This window comes from Zonotrichia albicollis, chromosome 11, assembly GCF_047830755.1.
Source record: "Zonotrichia albicollis isolate bZonAlb1 chromosome 11, bZonAlb1.hap1, whole genome shotgun sequence".
Taxonomy (NCBI): domain Eukaryota; kingdom Metazoa; phylum Chordata; class Aves; order Passeriformes; family Passerellidae; genus Zonotrichia; species Zonotrichia albicollis.
Window position 1 is genome coordinate 6,120,678 of NC_133829.1, and position 21,591 is coordinate 6,142,268.

At 45.0% G+C, this 21,591-nt stretch overlaps 1 protein-coding gene across 1 annotated transcript in view; it reads right to left on the bottom strand.

The window, feature by feature from the left end:
• Positions 1–488: 488 nt before the first annotated feature.
• The window catches only part of SLCO3A1 (solute carrier organic anion transporter family member 3A1), a 140,758-nt gene continuing 119,655 nt past the window's right edge, over positions 489–21,591 (bottom strand). Inside the window, exons 7-10 of the mRNA XM_074549211.1 lie at positions 21,051–21,189; positions 16,785–16,960; positions 14,106–14,170; positions 489–9,705 (exon numbers count right to left, since the gene is read on the bottom strand). Coding sequence (XP_074405312.1) covers positions 9,326–9,705; positions 14,106–14,170; positions 16,785–16,960; positions 21,051–21,189 — 760 coding nt within the window. The 3' untranslated portion in view covers positions 489–9,325. The remainder of the gene's footprint in view (positions 9,706–14,105; positions 14,171–16,784; positions 16,961–21,050; positions 21,190–21,591) is intronic.

A 21,591-nucleotide genomic window follows, 5' to 3' on the forward strand; every position in this document is an offset into this window, starting at 1 on the left:
GGCTCAGGGTGCATGGCAGGGCTCAGCCACTTCACTCAGCTGTTGCTATTTCAGCTAAAAGCTCTTTTTTTTCCCCTCCACAGCTGAACTGACACAAAGAGTGTGAGACATATTCATCACCACCGACACATCCAGCATTTTCCTGCTTCCAATCATGTTTCCTCTGAGCTCCTCCTTGTTTTAGTGTCTTCCAGGTGTTCAAGTTCCTCTGTTAGGTAGGAATTTAGGATTCCCTTGCTCTCTCTTTCCTTTCTTCAATTATTTTGCCCTTCCCAAAACCTGCCTCACCTTCTCTTCCACAATCACTCCTTCATTGACCTCCCCCCTGAAGGCACTGCACATTCACTCCCACTGTAATTTCTAGTAAACCTCCAACCTGAACTCTCAACCCTGCTTTTACTGAGGCTGAGAACCTTCTGGACCAGTCAGAGCACCAGCCCAGCCAGCCAACCTGGGAGAACCAAAGAGATGAGCCAGTGAGACAGGACAAGAATGAAAATAGTGTTTTTAATATCATTTACAGCAAACTTACAGTATGTTTTTCACATCACATATTTCTAAACTGCTCATCTGGAAAATATAAGCTGCAAAAATACAGAACACAGTACTCAAAATATATCGAGCATGTGGCTTCTCTTTTTTCTTTTCTTTTTTTTTTTTTTTAAGTCAATTGTACAGTGAAACATTTCCTTTTCCAAACCAGGTTTTGGTTTATTTTGGAAGTCTGAAAAATTACCAGCAGTCAATTTACCAGCAAAGTTCAAAGACCTTTCTGAGGACCACTTTCCCTTGGGCGGGGAAGGAAAACAGGAAGGAAAACAGAAACCCTCAGCCCAAGAAGGGGCAGTGGCATGTGGGCTCATCCAGGTGCTACAGACCATTTGTGGAGATGCTCTGTGCAGGAAGGACAGACCTCCTCTTCTCCAGAGCCCACAAATGCTGCTCTGCCAGTGGCACATGGGCTCATCCAGGTGCTACAGGCTATTTGTCGAGATGTTCTCTACAGGAAAAGACCTTCTCCAGAACCCACAAATGCTGCTCTGCCCAGGTGACTGTGGAGGACAGCAATGGTTGGAGGGACAAACACCATGGACTGCTCTGGTAGAGGCAGGTAAACACTCCTCCAGTGCTCTGCACCCTGCACAGAGCTCTGCAGGTGAGTTTCAAGCACAGGTGTGACAAACTGCATGGGGTGGTGTTGTTCTCCAACAAGACAATCAGTGTGGAAGCACTCTCCATGCTCTGATGGGAGATTGCTCCCACACACCAGCTGCAAACACTTGTCAGAGAAGCCCTGAGCTTCTGAAGCCCAGAGGAACTCCCACCAACAACCCAGTCAAGACGTGCATCATGATTTGGAGGGCACATGGCAGCCTTGCCTTGTGAAAATGTATTATTTTCTTTATTTACACTATGGAGAAAGAGAATGATGGATAAGGGAGTGAGTTAAGGAACAAAGTAGATTCTTAATACTTACTCTTACTAGCCAAAACCCCAAGCCCCTCAATCTCTGTCAGAGACACGGAGGAGCCAGCTGGGCAAGAACTTCTTTCCCAAAATGCTTTGAGTTTGCTCATGTGTAGCTGCCACTGAGGGCTGTCAGGGGTGGGGAATAACCAGGTTACACAGGCAGGGCATGGGCTGCTGATTAACCTGTGCAGCAGGAAAACAAAGAGAGATCAGTCACTGAAACCTGGCTGTTTCTCCACTATGAATGAGGCATGGCCAAGGAGTGGCTCTTCTGCCCATGAGCCACATCCAGAGCTGCTCTCCTCCTGCCTGTGTAAACTGATTTCAGATGGTGCTCGTGTCTCACCTGCACGGGGCAAAAGGAATTTCAGAACAGCCCTACTGCAACCATGCCCCATCTAATGCCATTTATGCATTGTTAGCTCCCACAACTCCAAATGCCCCCGTGCCTGGAATGTGATATAAGTACACACAGCAGGGAAAAAAAACCATTTCTGCAGACTGCATTTGACTTGTATCAAAATCCCAACGAACACCACATTTATTGTACTTTATTTACATGGTAGTCACGGGTAATATAATACAATACAGCGTTCCATTTGCAGTGGTAGGCACTATGGGTTTTAAAATGTCACAGCTCTTCCTCTGCTCCATCCCACCCCCTCCTCCCCATGGATGTGAGCTCCCTGTTGTGCGCTGCTCCAGCTTCCCCCTGAACCTGCTCTGGGATGGCTGTTCCCCAAAACCAGGTGAGGGAAGCTGCTCTGGGATGGCTGTTCCCCAAAACCAGGTGAGGGAGGCTGCTCTGGGATGGCTGTTCCCCAAAACCAGGTGAGGGAAGCTGCTTTCGTGGGCTAACGTGGAGACTCCAAAGCTTTGGTGGTCACAGAGCAGTGGCAGACCTCAGGGGCAGTCATGTGCAGCCTCCTCACCATGCTTTGCACCAGAACACCAAGTGAAGGCAACGTGGGGCTGCAGCTGAGCTACAGAGCCCTAGCACAGGGAATAGGCCACCCATGGTGATCACAGAGCACCATTTGGTCATGCTGCAGTAAGACTTTAGGAGAACAGCTGTGAGTCTCCACGAGGGATCATCATCCTCCTCCTCCTCTGGTTGAGCAGGAAGGGTCACAGGTGAAGAGCAGGGGTCGTTTCTTCCTTTCAAGTTCACAGTTAGAGTTGTGAGGCACCAAAAGCACAGCACTGTTTGCTCTGAGGGGTAAATGCACTGCTGTTTGTGCGATGCCATACTGCAAGAGAAAATGGGTTTGGGGGCTCAGGTATCCGTGGCAGAGAACGATGCTTTTTGCTGTCCCACCCATGGGCAATTCATTTGGGAAGAACTAAGATATGTTAGGCCATATGCAACTCTCTTGATGCCCCAGAGGTTTCTGCTTCTGATCCAGGAGCTGTGCAAACATTGCAAATAAAATTTACACCACCTGCTTCACCTCAATACCAATTTGCTGTTGCCTGGGTTCATACCCTTCTGGTGTTTGCTCTCAGCAATTACTCAAATGAGTGCTTTAACCAGTAGAGCTACTGAGAATTTCAAGCATCTGTGAGAGAATATTCCTGGGAAGAGGACTGTGAGTGGGAAGCTTTGCCTGTCCTGGAGCACGGGGTGTCCAGCCCACTGACACTGAGCAAGGATCATCTTACTCAATTCCTAATCACAGACTTTTGAGCTAAATATTCTTACTGATGAGAAAATTCCAGCTTAGGGAACTCAGGGAGCAGAAATAACCCCTGTGAGTTTTAAGTCCATCCAGAACAAATCCCTGTGTATGGATTACAAGAAAGCTTTTCCAACTTCTCCAGACCATAGATGATATGCAGAAATGACCTTCAAAATACACTGGAGGTCTTTTCTTGGTTTTCTCAGCAATTTACAAGGAAGAAATAAAGGGGAAGATTCATGTATGAAGTTGCTATAAATTATTTGCCAAGTTGCAGCTGACAAGTTTCTTACTGCTTCTTTCCATATGCAGACACCAACTTTGTTCAGAACAAGTCCAGCACCACAAACTGTTCAAGGTAGGACAAAGCTTTTCCTTCTTAGGGTTGGACACTCTGCTCTGCCACACTTAAATCTGAATAAAGGGGGGAAAGATCACAAACTCATCCCATCCCACAGACCCCATCCCTGGGGTCACTCCATTCATCAAAGAAAGAGAGATTGAAGCAAAGCTTTGACAAGCAAAACAACATTAACACTACAAACATCCTCAAGTCCTACTCTAAATAGATTGCTCTGTCCACAAGGCTTCTCCTGAATTCCCTGTGTCCTTTTGGGACTGAGAGATGCTCAGAGCCAAGCAGCCAAGGCAAGCCTGAAGCTGAAGGAAAAGCAGCCCATGTTCACACTCTGCCCCAGGAAACATCAGTATTGCTGCTGGGCAGGCACAGCCTCCCTCTGCTCCCCTGGATCCAGGGAACAGACAATGGCCAAAGATTTTACTTGGCATCACTAGTTAATAAAGAAGTACCTCATGTCTAAGAACTGCTGAAAGGCCATTTTTCAGCAAAGCAATTGTATTAAGACTCAGATTGGCTAGAAATGTCAATGGAATGATAGAGAACATCATTTGCAGCCTGAAGGTTATAGATTTAGGGGATATAAGCAGAACAAACTGTAACATTTTGAACATATGTAAAACTGAGCGAGACCTGCTGGCATGCCAGGCAAATTTAAATGCCTCTCAGTAATATTTGCATGCCAGGATACCTCTCTGGATACCTTGTACTGACTTGGTAGAGCCAAGCTGTGCTTTGCCACTGGGGAAGGAAGAACTGGCTAGAGAAAGGGAGCTGATGGTCAGTTTGGAAGAAAACACCCACAAACCATGGGTCTGGTGGAGGTAGGGCTGTCCCGGAGCACAGAAGGGTGGATAATCCTTTCAGAGACGCTGAGTGGCTCAGTTACTTTCCTCCTTTCCTCCTTGGATCAGTCTCAACCATCAGATAAGCAGGGCTGAACCTGGCTCACACCACAGGCTCCCATCTTAAACTGCTGCCTATATTCCCACCAATTCTAAATTGGCTGCCAACAAAATAGGTGAGGCACAGCAGTAGGATAGGATTCTGGGAGAGGTGAACCCAGATTTAGTAGGAAAAGCCAGAAGCCCTATTGCAAACCAGAGCAGGTCAGTATTATTGCTTGTAATCAGGGGTGCTCTGCCCTGTGCACAGGAGGCTTGTGAGCTCTGCACATATTAATCAGATCTGGAGAGTGAACAACAACAAACCTGCTGCTGTCCGCAAACACAGTTCACACGAAATTAGGGGGATAGATGAGCACAGCTGCATTTAAAGGCAGAGCAGGAGTAAGTCTGGGAACCCTTGTGAATAAAGAAACAAAGCTGTTATCACATCAGTCCAGTGAAGCATTTGCATGTGTCTTTTACACTGACAATTCCCCACATCACCTGCCAAGAATAAAGCAAGCATCACACCAAGAATGCCAAAGTCTGAAGAAAACACCAAGCCAAGCACACCCAGCTGTGACAAACTCTCATATGGCAGCAACAGCTGTGGCTGGCCTGGGGGCTAAAGCTTCACAGTGCTGGTAGGCTTCAGCTTGTTGTGGGTTGGCTGTGGAGTGAAACTGCTGCTTGTGAGATGGAGTTTCTGTGTCTCAAAACCCCATTTACTGAGAAAAAAAGTCTGTCTGAGACACAAAGGTGAACCTTCAGCACATTGCCTCCACTGCAATGTGATGAACATAAAACTCTGATGGGGATAGAAGGGGGTTCAAATCACATTCATTCCCTTAATTTGAATTTTTTTTTTTTTTTTTTTTGCAAGGCAAAAGAAGTAAATGCATCTCAGCCATTTGGAAATACTCCAATCACTTTCCAAATGTCTGCAGACCATCAGTTCAATTTGGAAGCATTCTGAAGTGTAGCTAAGTCAGATAATGGAAGTTAATTCCTCTCTGCATCTTTCCCTTCTCACCTTCTGAGCAAGGTGAGAGCCAACCATGATGAAGAGCAGCAGCACTGAGGAGTTCAGTGCATCTCAGAGGAGAATGGCAGAGGGAGGTCCCCATTATTGAGCTGAACTGCCAAGAATGGAAGGTTTGTGATATTCAAGTGGTAATTCAAGTGATGGACTTCTCAGTCCCAATCTACATCCAAGATGTGCTGGGTAAAGTCAGAAAAATGGATTATTTCTATAGGTATTAAAAGAAGGTTCTGGAAATGCATCACCTTGTTAACAAGGATGCAAAGAAAACTATTCCAGTGTCATCTGCACCAATTTTAGATTGGGGTCCCCTTTTGATTCCACTGGGGCCATTCCAGAATGGGATCTGAGCAAGGGAAAGGAAACCCCAACCTGCAGTCATGCAAGGCAACTGGTCAATCCCAGAGAGACTGCAGAATCTCAAGTAATTTGTTTTTCCAAACATCCCATTCCTTAGCAGACAGCCATGTGGGGAACACAGTGCTTGGAAACGCCAAAAGAACAATTCTGCTGAGACTGAGGCCTCAACAAACCCCTGAATTTCAATGCCCTTGAATATGAAGAAACAATTTCCACCACTGGATCTGGACCACACAGCTCAGAGCATGCCCCTGTTCCTGTTAATGGGTGATTTTCTAACTCCATCCTTGTTTTTTGAGTTTCCTGCATGGTTAAGGCAGTTGCAGGATGGAGGTGAAGCTGAAAGGCCCATAACACAGTTTGGGAAAAGGGGGGGATGTCTGACACTCTTCCTTTGTTATTCTGTAACAAAAATTGGGTTGCAGGCAAAAATGGCTTGTGGCTCTGAAATCAGAAAAAAACCCCCAAAATGCCTGCTGGTGTGGATGAAGGGTTTGGTCTGTGTATTTTCTTTCAACTAAAGATCTGTTCTTAAATCTGTACCAAAGCACTGACAGCAAAGCCCTTCACAATACAGGCATCAGACCTAACCCCGGGGAAAAAAAAAAGAAAAGAGTGGGATGGGGGAAAAGATTTTCAAGAGTTCCATTATCAAAAGAAATAAAAAAACAATCATGCAGGAATTTCAAGTTACAGCTTAAAAATAACATAAGTAACCCCATTCAACTGCATCTCCCACTCATAGTAAGAGAAGAGATCAAATGAAAAAAGTAAAGAAAAACAAAAATGAAAATGTTATGTGCCCTGGAATCCTGTTTCTATAACTCCGGTCAAGGGAGACTTTGACTGCAGCAACAAGCCGCAGCTCATGAACACTGGGAGTTTGTTTTACATCATATCAATCAGCATGCTATTCTCCTTCACCTTGGACTTTCAGAGGGGAAAATCATGAAATTGTGAAAGGGGTTATGAAATTTCAAGCAATCAGGCTTTTAGAAAGGTTCTATTGTGTGACATTTGTGTTGGAGTCTGAAAGTGTGTGTATAGTATAAAATTATGAGCTAACATTTGGAAAGACAGCAGTCTAAGTAATAAATCTGCAGAATGGAGAGAACTGTACAGAATGATTTCAAAGGCTCATTCTTGACAATTATATGTATTTTATGAGACAGTTATGCACCCTGTGACTTTTTGGAATTCATTGTTTTATGGATGCAGTTTCTCTATTTTAGCAGATCAGATATACTAAACCAACATAATGGTCTAAAAAGCATCATTTACCACCCAACATAACAATGGCACTGCATAGCTTAATATTTTTTTTTCCTTAAACTCCTTCATCAATTGACTGATTCTTAATATGGCCGAAACCCAAGAATTAAATATCTGCAATTACAATATCTGTTGAGTATTTGGCACAACGGAGTTTATTGGATACATCCTTTTCTCCTGCCCTTATTGTTGCTGAACATGTAATTCTGTGCATAAGCTGCAAGCACACATATAAATTCAATCAAGTGGAAGCAGTTTGATACTCCACACCCATGTTGCAAAGCCTGGATAAGAGAAAAGTGTGCTAAAAATGTGTTGAACATGAGTGACAAGTTATCAACCCTCTGTAATTGTGCCAGCTCTGGGGTGCCCACTGCACCAATGGACAAGGACTTGGGGAAGATCAGCCCCTCTGCCACCTGCATGGAAGTGACATCCAGCATTTGACTCAACATGCCAGGTTACTGCTCTAAACATCCTCAAGTTCACAACAGCTTCAAAATTCACACAAAAAAAGGAACTCTTAAATTACGATGCTAACCCTTAAAGCCCTTCTGACATTTAGTCCATTGGAAACGGAACCTGGGAAAAAACCTCATCAAATGCCACCAATTTGCATTGCTTCCCAGCAGGAATGTTTTGGAAAACAAAAATGTGCATACAAAATAAGCCTGACCCCCATGTTTCTTGTAATCAGATGAAAGTTTCCCCATGGTTTTTGCAGGTTTAGGTAAGACTGCACTGCAGGGGCCAAGCCAAATCTGCTCCTGCATGGATGCTTTGTGGGGAGCTGAATGGAAGTTGGAGCTGCTCAGTGCTGGCCAGCCTCTGCTCCCTTAACCCAGCATTCCAGAGGGACTATTGTTTGTACTATTCCCATGTACAAACAAAATCTGGCATCCAGGAGAGATGATTCCATCTTCCTCACATGGCTTCCACTGAAAGTCAGTGGAATTTCTCAGGTGAAAAATAAAACACCAGTTGTGAGGGCTGAAGGATTAAGGTCAGTATTCCTCTCATTTGTACACACGCACGCACACACACACACTTTAAAGAAAACATCCACCACACAATTTCTAGATTGCAAATTATATATATATATATCTTTAAAAACTGGAGAGAACATCAACAGCCTCTCCACATATATATGTATTCACTGAGTCACATAGAATATGAAAAAACTATATTATGTAAATCATCATATTATCTATAATTCTCCAACAGACAATTGTTTTTTATAGAGACACAGTGCATTCATTCTCTTCTTTAAAAACATATTATGTGTCTTCATTGGCTTGGTAGCATATTAGAATGAAGGCGTATGGATAAAAAATGCAGAGGATTAAACAAACCCCTTGAGTCACATTATGTTTGGGTGAATTAAACAGGATCCTTCCCCAAACTAGCATAAATAAATCCTCCTCATGGAAAAGTGTCAGCAATTTAAGGGTTAACACATACTCGAAAATAATTCCAAAAAAACCCATCTTATTAGAGGACTACACAGATAAGTATTTGGAACTCATCCCCCTTTAAAAATGACAGCACGTTTGGCAAGTGTGAGCAAACGTCTTGAACTCTACTGGGTTTGAGATCTGAGCCTGGATATTCACAGACAGCCACAGGAGCTGCAATCTGTGAATAAGCCAGGCCTGGAAGGACTTGGATACCCCTGACAGCATCGCTGGCCACTGGGAAGGTTTCCAGCAGCTTTCAAGGAATTCATCCTGGGCTCGTGGCTGGTGACAGAGTGTGACTGGTGGAAGGGCTCCAGCACCGCTCCCTCTTTGCCATTGTGGATGCAGCAGGTTGGAGCAGCACCCAGCCTGGCCAGCCCTGCAGGGCTCCACACACCCCATCCCAACTGGGAAAGGACCTATTGCTGTTATCACCTTGCTGTTATCACCCTGCTGTTATCAGCTTGCTGTTATCAGCTTGCTTTCTCTACACCCCGTGCCAAACTCTGCTCAAACTCTGCAGGTGCCCTCCTTGGAAGCTCGTGCTGTCACCAAAGGGGCTGGTGCCCAGCCACAAGGGCTCCCTGCTTTCTCCAGCACCCTGCAGGATGTCACAAGTGATCCCATCAAAACACTCTGTTCTCAAGAATCCTCGCTGGGTCTGGCTTTGAGAAAAAGACAAAAGTTTCCTGTGTTGCTGTTGCTGTTTTGCAGTTGTTTCTTCTTCCATTCGTGCTCTCTCCTTGTTTTTATTAAAAAGGACCCTTGTATTATTAATATAGTTCACTCCTCCACAGTCACTATAAAACAGACTCCATATTTTCACACCACTCATGATCTTCAAGGTTATAGATAAATTTTGTCCTATGTGGTTGATTTTGGGGCACCGAGTCCCGCCCCAGATTGTCTAGGGTGAGAGTAGAGGCAAAAAACTCACTAGTGCTGAGACCACCTTCGTGGTTCTTGATGTATCTTTTATAGTTTTTCCTCAAGCACTGCCAGGTGGTTGTGTACAGGATGAATGCAAAGGACTTGAGGGCGATGGCAATGCTGACATACAGGTATCTGTAGACCACATTGTCATACAGTGCACAGGCTCCTTGCTCCCCACAGAACGTGCTCCAGAACAGACACGTGGAGTCAATCCCGGCCCCGAAGATCAGCGGAGGTGGGATAAAACCTGCCAAAATAAGAGAGACAAATCATGCTTCTATAAAGAGAGAGGACGCGACTGCAGTGAATGGAAAGAGGGTACTTTATCAAGGGTAACAGTCCCAGCTGCAGCCTGTGATTTTAATTTTTGAAGTTCTAAATCAACCTGAATGAAGTTTGTGGATGAGCCTTTAGCTTGGACTTAACATCTGTGGAAGAGACATTATATCCTGCTGATATCAACATGCAGCAAGAATCTTATTCAAGTCTGAGTGGCTTTTATTAAGCTTCTTGTTTGCCTAATGAGACTAAGTGGAGGGATAAATGAAAGAGGAGGACAGCCTTGCAGCTCACCATCTCTAAACTGGCAATTCTGCACTTTAGAGTGTTGCCCTGAAGGATCTCATAGCATTCCAGTTCAGCACCTAAAATCAGCCTCAACATTGAGATCCCGTTTTGGACTGTACCCTGATATCAAAACATAGTAAAAGGTTTTCTCTGGATCAAAGGAAAAGAAACAATAGCCCATAATAGATGTCAAAGATGCCATCAGAAAAGAAGGGAAAATTTTAGAGTGCCATTAAATGAAATATCACAGCAGGATTCTCCCACAGCCACTGCAGCTAACTACCGATGAGTGTTTCTCAATCATGGTTTGCAGAAGAGCTGCAATCTTCAAGCAAAGTAATCACTCCAATCTCATTTAACTAATAAAAGAAATGTTTTTCTTGTCTCCTTTCCCTCATCCTGCAGGGACACTGCAGCAACCCCCCATTTCCCATTAGCCTGATGGTGATTAGGACATCCACGCTCCAGCTCTGCGCTCCCCAGCCAGCCTGCGCAGCACTGGGAAGAAAATGTGAACATTCTACATAATGTAACCATTTCTCTACCTTCTGCTGTATTTATGGGCAGAGGCTAGAAGCAGAAAAACCCTGAAAAAAGCCCTGATGGATGAAGTCACTGCTGTGGGTTAAGGCAGTGAGCAAAGGGGAGCATTGCATCTCCTGAAATCCAACAGCAGGCAGGCACAACACCCCCCTGACAGTATCAATGCATCTGTAGGTGCTCTGATGCCTGAGACTCTATAAATACCTGTGACAGCAGACACAAGGAGTGCAGTTTTTAGACAGGAAAGTGTTTAATCTTGGATCTAGTTTCATCATTAACCTGGATTTCCAGGCTTAAAAAAGCTACCTTCCTTCAGCTTGTCACGAGCAAAGTAGTGACATTCATGACATGTATCCTAAGACTACAAATAAATTGGTTGTCTTCACTGTTCTCTCTGGTAACTGAGATCTCTTTATTTTATTTTCTTGATGACTGGAGCTCTGCAGATTTTGTTTGATCTTCCTTATATGTTGGTAAATGCAGGAATTAAGAGAGGTTATATGGGCTTTTGGTTCTCATTTGAACCAGTCATTAATAGCACAAATGTAGTAAGTAAAACCAGATGATAAAAAAGCAAGACAATCTGTTTGTTAGAAATACTCATTCCAGTCATCATATCTAAAAACCTATCTATGTTCTCGAAAAAATATCAGCACCAGCTCTGTGTTCATCATTTCAATGACTGGAAAATCCAGGCTGGGCTGGTTCTGCTTCTAAGTTCAAAGACACTTTTTTAGTTGAAACCTGTGAACAACCACACACTCAACATGGATTTTAAAAATTCAGCTGGGCTCCTGCCACAAAGAAGCAAGAGGCTCTGCTGCTGACTGCAGTTTGTGTGCCCAGTGCTGCTGGATGGCACCTCAGGGGGAATATCCACATCTGGCAGTGACTGAGGAGCCACATTCTTTCTGTAATAACAGAAAGCCACATTTGGATCATCATTTTGAGGTGAGTCCCTGCTTGTTAACATGCTGAGAGATGCTGACACAAAGCTTTGGAGATGTGCAGGCTGAGCTGCAGGGAGAGCTGCCATTCCCACCTGCTGGCTCCAGCCTGGTGTCCACCACAATTTGGCCTGGAAAGTTCTCCTCATAACACTTGAGGAAGGACCTGTTTCCCTTGAACTCCAAAGCTACTCCCATGTGAATGCAGTCATGTGGAAAACCCTTTGGCAACTAGTGAGTATTTCAGGCTGTTTTTAGCAGAGGAGAGGACGAGAGACACACAGGAGCAAGTTGGTGCTCAGAACCCCTGAGACAAGGGAGGTGAGCAGTTGCACTGCACACCAGAAATTCCTTCTGAGAGTGAAACACTGTAGGGTTTTGTCATGTCAGAATAAGAGGCAAACAACATGAGCTTGGAGGAAAAAAATCTGAGGAAGTGCCTTGATAAGCAGAGGCTCTTCCATGATGCACGGTGAACACTGAATTCTTTGCCATTCCAGACAAATCCATTCCAAACTTTTGGCTCCAACGGTACTGCTTTACTGTCTTCTCTGGGAAACTGCAGTAATGCTTTTATATGAAGACACTGTTAGGCTGCCCTCTCACAGCAGAAATCCTATGAAATGAGACAATATATGCAGGAGGATACTGGGAGAATTCAGTCATGTTTCATGTTATTACAGTGAATATTAAAGAGAGTCAATCATGTCCTACCTCTTACTGCAAAGTGTTGCAAAAATTTCTGCTCTCTCTATATATATTTATATATATTTCACAGCAGAAACTGTAGGGCTGCATAAAAAAAGGTGCTTCTGTCTTACTGAAATCTATTAGCTAGGATTGCACCTTCGGGTCTCATACCTCCTGCATTTAATTCTCTCCTTTGGTGTAAGAAGCAGCTATTATCGCTGTCTTCTTAAGTCAAAGCTTAAAGGTGAACTGAAAAGCTTTTAAAATAAATCAGTAAAGCTATTCTCAAACCTCAGGTTGATAGAGGCACAATTTGGATACCCTTGCTCATACAGAAAAGTATCTTTCTCTTCATTTTCCCTGCGTTCCAGCTACATTGATGATATGCTTCAGGATGTATTGTCTTATTTCATGGGAATCCCTTAGTGACAGAGCAACATATAAAGATTTGGATTTAAATTCTCACTATGGCTTCTTTACTGGAATGAAAAAAAAGAAATCTGTTCAACTTAAGTATACATGTCTGAGCCTGGTTTTAGAGGAATTCAGGATGCTGCTATCTCAGGAGGCTTCTCTCTTTTGAAAGGAAAAAAGAAAAGATAAGAATCTCCCCCCTCTAAGTATTTTTCCTTTGGAAACAACAGCCCACAGCCATCTTCCTTGCACACTTGTCTGCTGAGACTCCACATTCAGCCAGTCACAGCTGAAGTCAGGCCCACGAGCAGCACCAGCAGCTAAAGAAAATGCTGTGTTTGCAAGGCTTGAACCAGAGCTGACCTGGGTCATCCCAGAAACTTCCCTTTGAGTTATCTGAGTTCTGGGCACGTTAACTTGAGGGAGCTTTTTGTGTGGCTGCAGTTACTTCACCAAAACCAATGGACATCTAATTGGCTTAATTGTAAACTGGCCTGGGAGCACGATTTCCTGTTCAGCTTATGGGGATTAAGGTGTTAAAAAAACAAGTAAAAAATGAAGTCACTTATTCAGAGCGATGTCTGGTACTGCTGGATTTTCAGTCCTGTACTTCCCAGTGCCTTGCTGTAGCCTAAGAAATGGCACTTTAGTCCCCAGCTCATTCCTTTGGGACCAAGGGAGCCATGCAGGGAAGGTGCTTTCCGTGCCTTGCTAAAAAAATAAGTTCCACTCCCAACATGCAGAAACCCTGGGCATGAGATGGTCCCACAAAACAATGGATCAGAGGATTTTGCCCTGAACCACTGAGACTAAAGAGCTAAAACAGAAGAGCTTTAAAATAGGAGCCACCTCTTCCAGAAGGGAAAAAAACCAGCCAGAAACAAGCAGCAGCCTGGTATGTTCCCTTTAATTCATACATGAGCAGAACATGCTGGTGCAGAGGAGGAGCCATAAGCATTTTTATGGGATTTAAACCCACAGGAGAAAACAAGGACTCAGCTTGTCTCATTTTCCTGGTTTCAGATCTGAGACACCCAAAGGAAGGGGCAAACTCACCATGTAGCACAGGTCCTGTCCCTCAAAGGAGAGTGAAAATCCATATCCCTCTCCTTCAGCAGTATGCAGTGCAGCAGTAATTCTGCAAGCTGCTGACACGTTATTAACAGCTACAGAAGAGAGACTGGTTGTGTGGGACCATGGGAGAAACAGCCATTTCTCATGCAACACTGCATTTTCTTCCATTAGCACCACACAAATGGCAGGAAAAGTGCTTCAGGAGCCTTGGTGTGACATCCCTCATGGAGAGGGGCTTGGACCCCAGTGTGTCAGACCCCTCTCACAACAAGGACAGCACTACAGAGTAGAAATCAGAGACTAGAAATCAACTTCGGCAACAGAGTAGAAACCAACTTCTGCATGTTAAAAAGTGAGTGTTCCAAGAGGGAACAAAGGGTGGGAGAGAAGGATGCCCAACTTTTGTACCTACCAAGCAACCGGAGCAGCAGGAAAAGCACCCCCAGAGCGTAAGACTTGAGTTCAGGGCTCACAGTCCTGCAGGGAGGAGGAGAGAGAAATCAATTCCTGTTGTTCTGCTTTGATTAACACACCCCGTGGCCATTCTGTGCTGTCAGCCAGGATGCCACCAGCACCTCTTCAAAAAGTCATTAATGGGGCTTTTCTTCTGCCTTCTCCTGAACTGCCTACAGCCCCAAAAGTAATTGCATTGGTGATAGGCTCAGGAATTAGCCAAGTCATTAATAACAACAGCTAATGTTGACATCGGATGTTTATAAGCTTCCCATCAAATTTTCAAGGCTGCAGATGTTGAGGACTGGAGAGAGAGAAAACTTTTGGTTCTGAAACTCCCCAGACTATTGGGAACAAGAGACCACCCTTGGAGAAGGGTGGACCAAAAGGTTCAGTCAGCCTGGTGATTCAGTGAGGAAGTGCTCAACAGTAGTTTTCATGCAGTTTGCAGTGTCTTCAGCTATGAACACAACCACTGTTGCATTAGGAGTTATCCTTCAAAGGTGCTTTAAAAAACTACTCATGGCAGGGGTGGTTCTCTGTATAAATACACTGGAGAAACACCAGCCAAAACTGATAAAACAGAATCAGTTTTTAAGAGAGCTTTTAAGTTAGGAGAAGATCCTTCTGATCATCTGCCCTCCTCTCACACATTCATGGGCCATGTAATATCACACCATGACTTCTGTGAGAAGCTTGTGACCTAGGGATGAATTTCAGCAGTTTCCAGGCAGACCCCCACACTTTATATCCAAAGCCTTTATGCCAGGAATTATATGACCTTGGAAAAATGTTCCAATGGTTAATGGGTTGGCTCAAATAGGATTCTACAGTTGGGTGAGAAATGTAGGAAACAGAGCATTAAAAGTTTATTTTAATGAAAAAATAGATTATCACATGGAATATTCACAGTGGGCTTTTAACTGGTGGTGGTGTCCTTCCGTCCACTTTTCTATATTTAAGACCAAACTCAAACCCCATACCTTAGGCTGGAGAAAAATTGCCACTTGGAGACATCTTTTCTCACCGACTACAGCAGTGACCAAATGACTTGCTAAGACAAGACATTTAATTTGTAGACACTGAGTCCATTTTTAAATAACCATGGGAGCTGCCAGTGTCACTTGTCACTGCTCTGGACACCAAGGACACATTCATATGCCACAACTTTCTTTATGTAATGGAAGATGGCAGTTGCAAGAGAGCATGAGGTGCTATCTGGCTCAGAGCTCTCTGCTGTACATTTGGTACATTTTGTCAGCTATCAGTGATTCTGAGTGAAGTTACAAATCCGGATGTGTGAATTGTTTATTTCCTACAGCTCTGAACTGAGTATGTTTCATCTTCCCTTTGCTTTTCTTATTCCCTGGTATTCTTCTTCCTGGCTTATCTCATTTGAAGGCAACACTAAGATGTCTCCATGTTGTATCCTAAAGGTGCTGGCAGCTTCCTTGAACAAAGAACTCTTCAAACTCAAAATTGCTTTTGTCACAATATTTATCATGAGGAAATTTGATTTCCCTTTAGCTACCAGAGATGCAAAGAGAGAAATGAACTAGTAGGTGGAATATCTCATTTTGTATCCTGCAGGGAGACATGCCCTCACAGAGCTGTTCTGTCCAAAATCCACTCAAGAGTGTGTTTCTAATACAGACCTTATTGATTGAATTTTATTGGAATTTTCCAGGCAGCAGAATGGATCTGCTATTTATGCCTCTGGTTATTAGTCTCAGTAAGTGACAGCTTGGACAGCTAAGTAATTTTGGATAAATGTGGGCTTAGATATCTATGTATATCATAAGGTGAAGTGTTTCATATGTCTGGAAATAACACAAGGTCAGTTATTTGAATAAGCTACTTTTGCCCACCTATTCACATTGGCTTAACTCAGACATGTCCTTCAGACTTCCAAGTTCCTTATGTTCTTGGACTTGGTCCAGGGTGAGAGAAGTTAAACTCCAGTCAGGGAGGTACTCACCAAAGCTAGCTTTAAATTTTTCTGTGGTTTCTGTGGTCTCCAGAGCATCTCTAAAAGTGAGCCTAAGCCTCTCTCTAAGTCATTACATGTTGAGAACATGAGGTGGCAATTCTGCCCCTCTCCCAATGCAGCCGTAACCTCCTTACAAGCTGGATTGGAAACTGCACATCTGTATTTCCATGTTAACCCCAGAAGAACAACCCTTCCACCATTCTCTGCAACATCCCTGCAGGAATCTTGTCTGTTTGGGGGCCCAGTCCCACCTCACTCCCTCCACCAAAGGAGAGCTCGAGCAGCTCCTGTTTTCTCTCCAGCAGCTCCATACTGCAGGCCCTGAACTGGGGCCATGCCTGGCTAAACCAGGCACTAACAAGTGAAAAAAAATAGCTTAGGGAGAAAACAGCTTGAATGGAGGTTCAGTTCAAAGTCAAGGGTCTGGGGACAGTGAGCTTGGTGTAAAAGGCAGAGGCCAGGAGATGTGGAGGACCCTCAGCTCCCCCCTGTGCCTTAGGGTCCCTCCAGCCATGATCCCATGCCAAGAGCAGCCCCATCTGGTGAGGATGGTGACTGATGGCCCAACTTAGCGAGAATGATGACTGAAGCCCCACCTGATGAGGATGATGACCAAAGGCCTGATGAGGATGATGACTGACACCCTACCTGATGAGGATGATGACGGACGGTGTCTGCGCCATGGCCCCGATCATGCTGCAGACACACATCACACACAGGAATGTCAGGAAGGCCTCTTCACACCCAGGGCTGGGGCACTTGCCAGGAACCACGGTGGCGTTTTCGGGAGGGACCGAGGTGAGGCACGAGCAGCCACTGAGGTTCTGCAGAGGAGCACAAGGAGTCAGCAGAGGGGAGAGCTCTGATCCCACCACTGCCCTTTGTAACAGGGCTTGTCAGCAGCAATGCCTAATCCTCTAATGGTCAATTAAATAACTCCTAAGTGCTTGTTGGAGGGGGTTTGGAAACAGTTTCAGGAGCATCAGAGCTGACGCACGCTGCCAGCAAGGGAAAGCTGTCCCTTGGCTTGTTTCTTTTCTTCTGCTCCTTTCAAGTCTCTCCCATAAATGTCACGGTGACAGAATTATTACCCAGTTCTACCTCTTTGGAGGAGAATAAAGAAACAATCTGTGTCTCTGTGACAAGGAAGATTCCCCCCATTATGGTTCTAATTACTTTCTTATTTACCTCCGTCCTCTTGGCTGTTGCAATTAAACTGAAGCACATTAAATGCAGGTAAATCTGCAGCCCTGCTCTCAGACTGCTTGCAGCACCTCAAACCCTGGGCAGGAGCCACACACGATGGGTGCTGCAGCTCACCCAGAGCTGAACCACCACAGCCTGGCAGCAGGGAGGCTGCTGGACCTCAGTGCACTCCAGGGCTAATAAATGACATCTGGTTCAGAGAGATTTGTGTTGAGCTAAAAGCTCAAGTCAAGCAAGATAAACTTTATCAATATGTGATCAGAAGGAGGGTGGAATGACTGCATTTTGCTTTGATCTCTCCAGCAAGTGCAGGATGTGAAAAGAAGCTTTGTTTGCCAGTCACAGATTTAAGGATTTTTTTTTTTCCCCTTATTTTCCAACTCGCCCTCCTGAATTTCTGAGTGGGGGATGTCAGTGCAATTAAGGCACACAATACTACCAAGAAATCCCTTAACGAACACAGAAAGAAACAGTCATTAATGATTCATGGCTTGTCTTCACAGGCCCGCTGGGTTTGCAGGTCACATGTCTGGATGAGGAGCAACGTCATAAAATATAACATATTGAAAAGCAGCTCAATCTCCTCCCCTTCTCCCCTACCATGTGCAAGCAGAAATTCCTTTGCTTTTCTGCCAAAGGGGTCCCCTTAGGACCATACAAAAGCACACTTTGTGGTTCACTGCCTCCAAAGATAAGGATCAGCAGGGATACCACTCCAACCTTTCTGACACCAATCTCTTTCTCCTGCACAGGAGTCAAATCATTTTTTTTCTAATTAAGCGCACAGAGGACAAGAGAGACTGTGGTGCAGAACTCTAGGAGAGCTGGAGCAGACATGCAGGTGCCTTTCTGATGGCAAGCAGTAATTAAAATAACAAATTCCTGTGCTGTGAGTTAGAAGCTGACACCTGAAGGCTCCAGAATGGTGACAATTAGCACCACTGAGGTGGTGTTTGCACAGACAACAGGAATTTGTAGCTCCTGGCTCTTACTGCAGTGCATTGCCAGCCACCAGCCTGGGCAAGGCTGTGGATCAAAACCCATGTAAGTCTGGAAAAGTACACACCTGCACTGAATAACCTTTGGACAAAATTCCCATCACAGCAAACACGCAGAATTGGGTGTTTATTTTCCATGGGCTTTTATCAAGAGACAGAAAGTACCTGCTTTGGGCAGTGGTGGGGCACACTGTCTTCTCACAGGTATGATTTTTTTTTTACAAAGCACAAGGCAGATTTTACTTTCACTGCCTGAAAATTTGCCCCTCAATCTGCTTTTTTGACCACTTTGCTTCAAGGTGCTGGCCCGAAGCAGTGTGAGTGGTTTGTAGCAACCACCTCAGCTTGCTTAGCACTGCACCTCATCCTTACCTGGCAGATCTTTGATCTTTTATTACTGACACAGTATGCAACTCACAGACATCAAACAAGGAAACATCAAAGATGGAGTTATGACTCTGTCCTGTGGAGAGGAAATTTTTTGCTACCAGTGCCAAACTTCTGTAGATCTCCTTGTCCGCAACCCCACTGCATCCAACCACTTGTTATCAGAACCTTCTGCTGCCCAGCAACCTCCACACCCAGATTTATGTGTACACAGATGCAGAGTTTACACCTTTAACAGCATCCTGACTTTGCTGTGATTATCCATGCAAATCACCCATGTTTTTAATTACTCATTTTTTAAGCTCTGGCTCTGACAGGGAAGGGACAGGCTGGTATTTCAATGCAAAATTGTAACTCCAGGCTGGAATTCATGTGTCTCCAGCCAAAATATTAGAGAGTCAGTGGCATCAAAGAAACAGGATGCACAGCCCAGCACGTGGTATGCAAGGGTCATTCCCAGGAATGGCTGGAAAGGAAAGTCCTGGGGGTGCCAGAGCTCTGCCTACCAGCACTGATATTCCTATGGCTTTTTGGACAAATGCACCTCTGAAATCAGCTCAGTAAGAGAGAAGGAATGAAAAAGAAAGAAATACCTGAGGTACACATTGCTTTTAGAAATTGTTCACAGAGGAAAAGTGAAGAGAAGCAGTCAGAAAGGTAAAATGTAGTAAAGTTAAATAAAGCATTCAGAGAATTTTATGTCCCAGTAAAAAGCAACCCTTGCCTCATCACAAGCACATAACATTCACAAGACCCTCCAGACAGGTCATTACCTGGATTATGGGTTTAAAACTTGGTTTGGCAATTTGGCTTTGCCTCAAGGCCATTGCATGGCCAAACTGGTCCATAATTCTTGATAATGCCCTTCCCAGCAGGTGCTATTGCTTCACCAATTTGTGTTCAAAATGTTACTGCAAAAAACCCCCACAAAACAAAGAGATGAGAAGAACCCCAAGGATGACAACAAAAAGGCAAAATGAGAAGGAGTGAGTAAGAGAGAGCATGAGGGAGAGTGAGTTTTTTTGCTGAGAGGTTTGTTCTTGCAGAGCACAAGGTCAGGCAGCTGCAGACTGAAGGGGCAGAGCTGAATTTTCATTACCATGCTCCTTCCAGAGGAGTCAGAGCTTTGCCCTGCGCTGCACAGATCTCTGCCATGCTCCAGCCACACACCACAGCAGCTGAACACCTGCTGAAGGCTTGGTGAGCTGGTGAGACACCATTCTGTGTGCCTGAAACACGCTGGTTTCCTCTTAAAATCATCCTGCTGCCACCTCAGGTGTTGGCTTATTGGGAGGAGGAGGAGGAGGAAGAAGAGAGCAGGGAGGTAACACCTTCACATTGATGTGGATCCTTGTAGGGCTGCTGAAAGCTCAAAACTGTGGTGTGTCAAAGGGATGCCTGGTATCTCCTCAGAGAGGAAGGATGAAGCCTTGGGGGGATAATTGCACATGGTGAGCACTGATGTGTAGGCACAAACAGTGCCTGTGACCAGGCTGACCTCCCACAGATTTCACACAGCCCCAAGTAGTGAGCAAGGATGCAGGAATCCCACCAGTCCCCACCCACAGGAGCACTCATTTTCAGTGTAACCCAGAAGACATTAACATTTCAGCAGCAAAAAATGAAAAAGCTGGCTTTAAGATATTGTTAAAAATTCCCCACATCTTCCTTATCCAGTTTTATAGTTTATTCTTTATGACTTTTCTAAGGGAAAAAATCTCTTAGAGAGAACTGAAAAATGCAGAATGTCTTTGGATGGAAACTCTGCTCCCCTGACAACTGCTCTTGCTGCTGCCTCAGAGCAAAGCAAGGAAAGAGAAATAAGCAAGCAGAGTTAAAGGAAAGCTTAAACAAGGGTGAATAAAACCAGCAACTGCTCACCACTGTCTAGGAACCAGATTGAGGGAAAGAGCAGGAGGAAAAAGACTGAAAGGGTTGGGCAGGGTGGAGAAGAGGGGAGATGAGGAGTAACAGGACAAAAGAGGAGCAATTTCCTCAGCTCTCTCTTCTGGGCTAGGGATCTCCTGCAGAGGACACCTGTGCAGATCTCCCATCACATTCCTTGCTTCCCTGCTGAGGAGGAAAACCAGGGCAGGAGCTTGTGAGATCCCATCCTGCTCCATGGGTGACCCTGCAGAGACTGGGCATGTATGGAACAGAGTGAAGAACAGGGGCTCAGCCCCACCAGAGCTGTGAGCTGAGCTTTTGGGGGTGCAGCCCCTGGCTGTGGGTGAGCTACCCCACCAGACACGCAGGAACCTCACCCACTTGAGCTCCCAGAACTGTTCCTACAGGTGAGAGGTCCCCAGGAAAGGCCACTCACCGTGCTGCTGCAGCCAGCAAAGCAGGCAGATAAGTATGTGACCCCGTCTGCCCCACACACTGGAGTGAAGGAATCAGTTTGGCATTCACAGTTGTTATTGCATGGGGAATATGGGTCCAGAGATGAGGTTGGAGTTGAGCTGCAAGACAAAGAGAGAAAGAAAGAAATTAATGGACAGCGTGGTATCAGCCAGCTTTCCCAACTGTTGCCTCACAAAGATGCCTTTGAGGGGGAGAGTTAAGGCAAACACATTAAAAAAAAGCAGTGGGCAGGCTAGCTGGGTTCCAGCTCTAAGAAATCCAGGCTCAGCCTCTCCTTGGAGACTGAAATGCCATGGCTACTATCTCCTGCAAAAGAGAGTCTAATGCAAGGCTTGGGCTGCCCTGTTACCTCAACAAGAAGCCTCAAGGAAACACAGAGAGATGCTGTGGAGATTGCTCTGTGTTTTTCTGCAAGGAGCTGACAGGCTGATGTTGTCATCTAAAGAGCTGCCACTGCATACAGGAGCACTCAGGAAGAAAATACCACATAACTCTCTCCA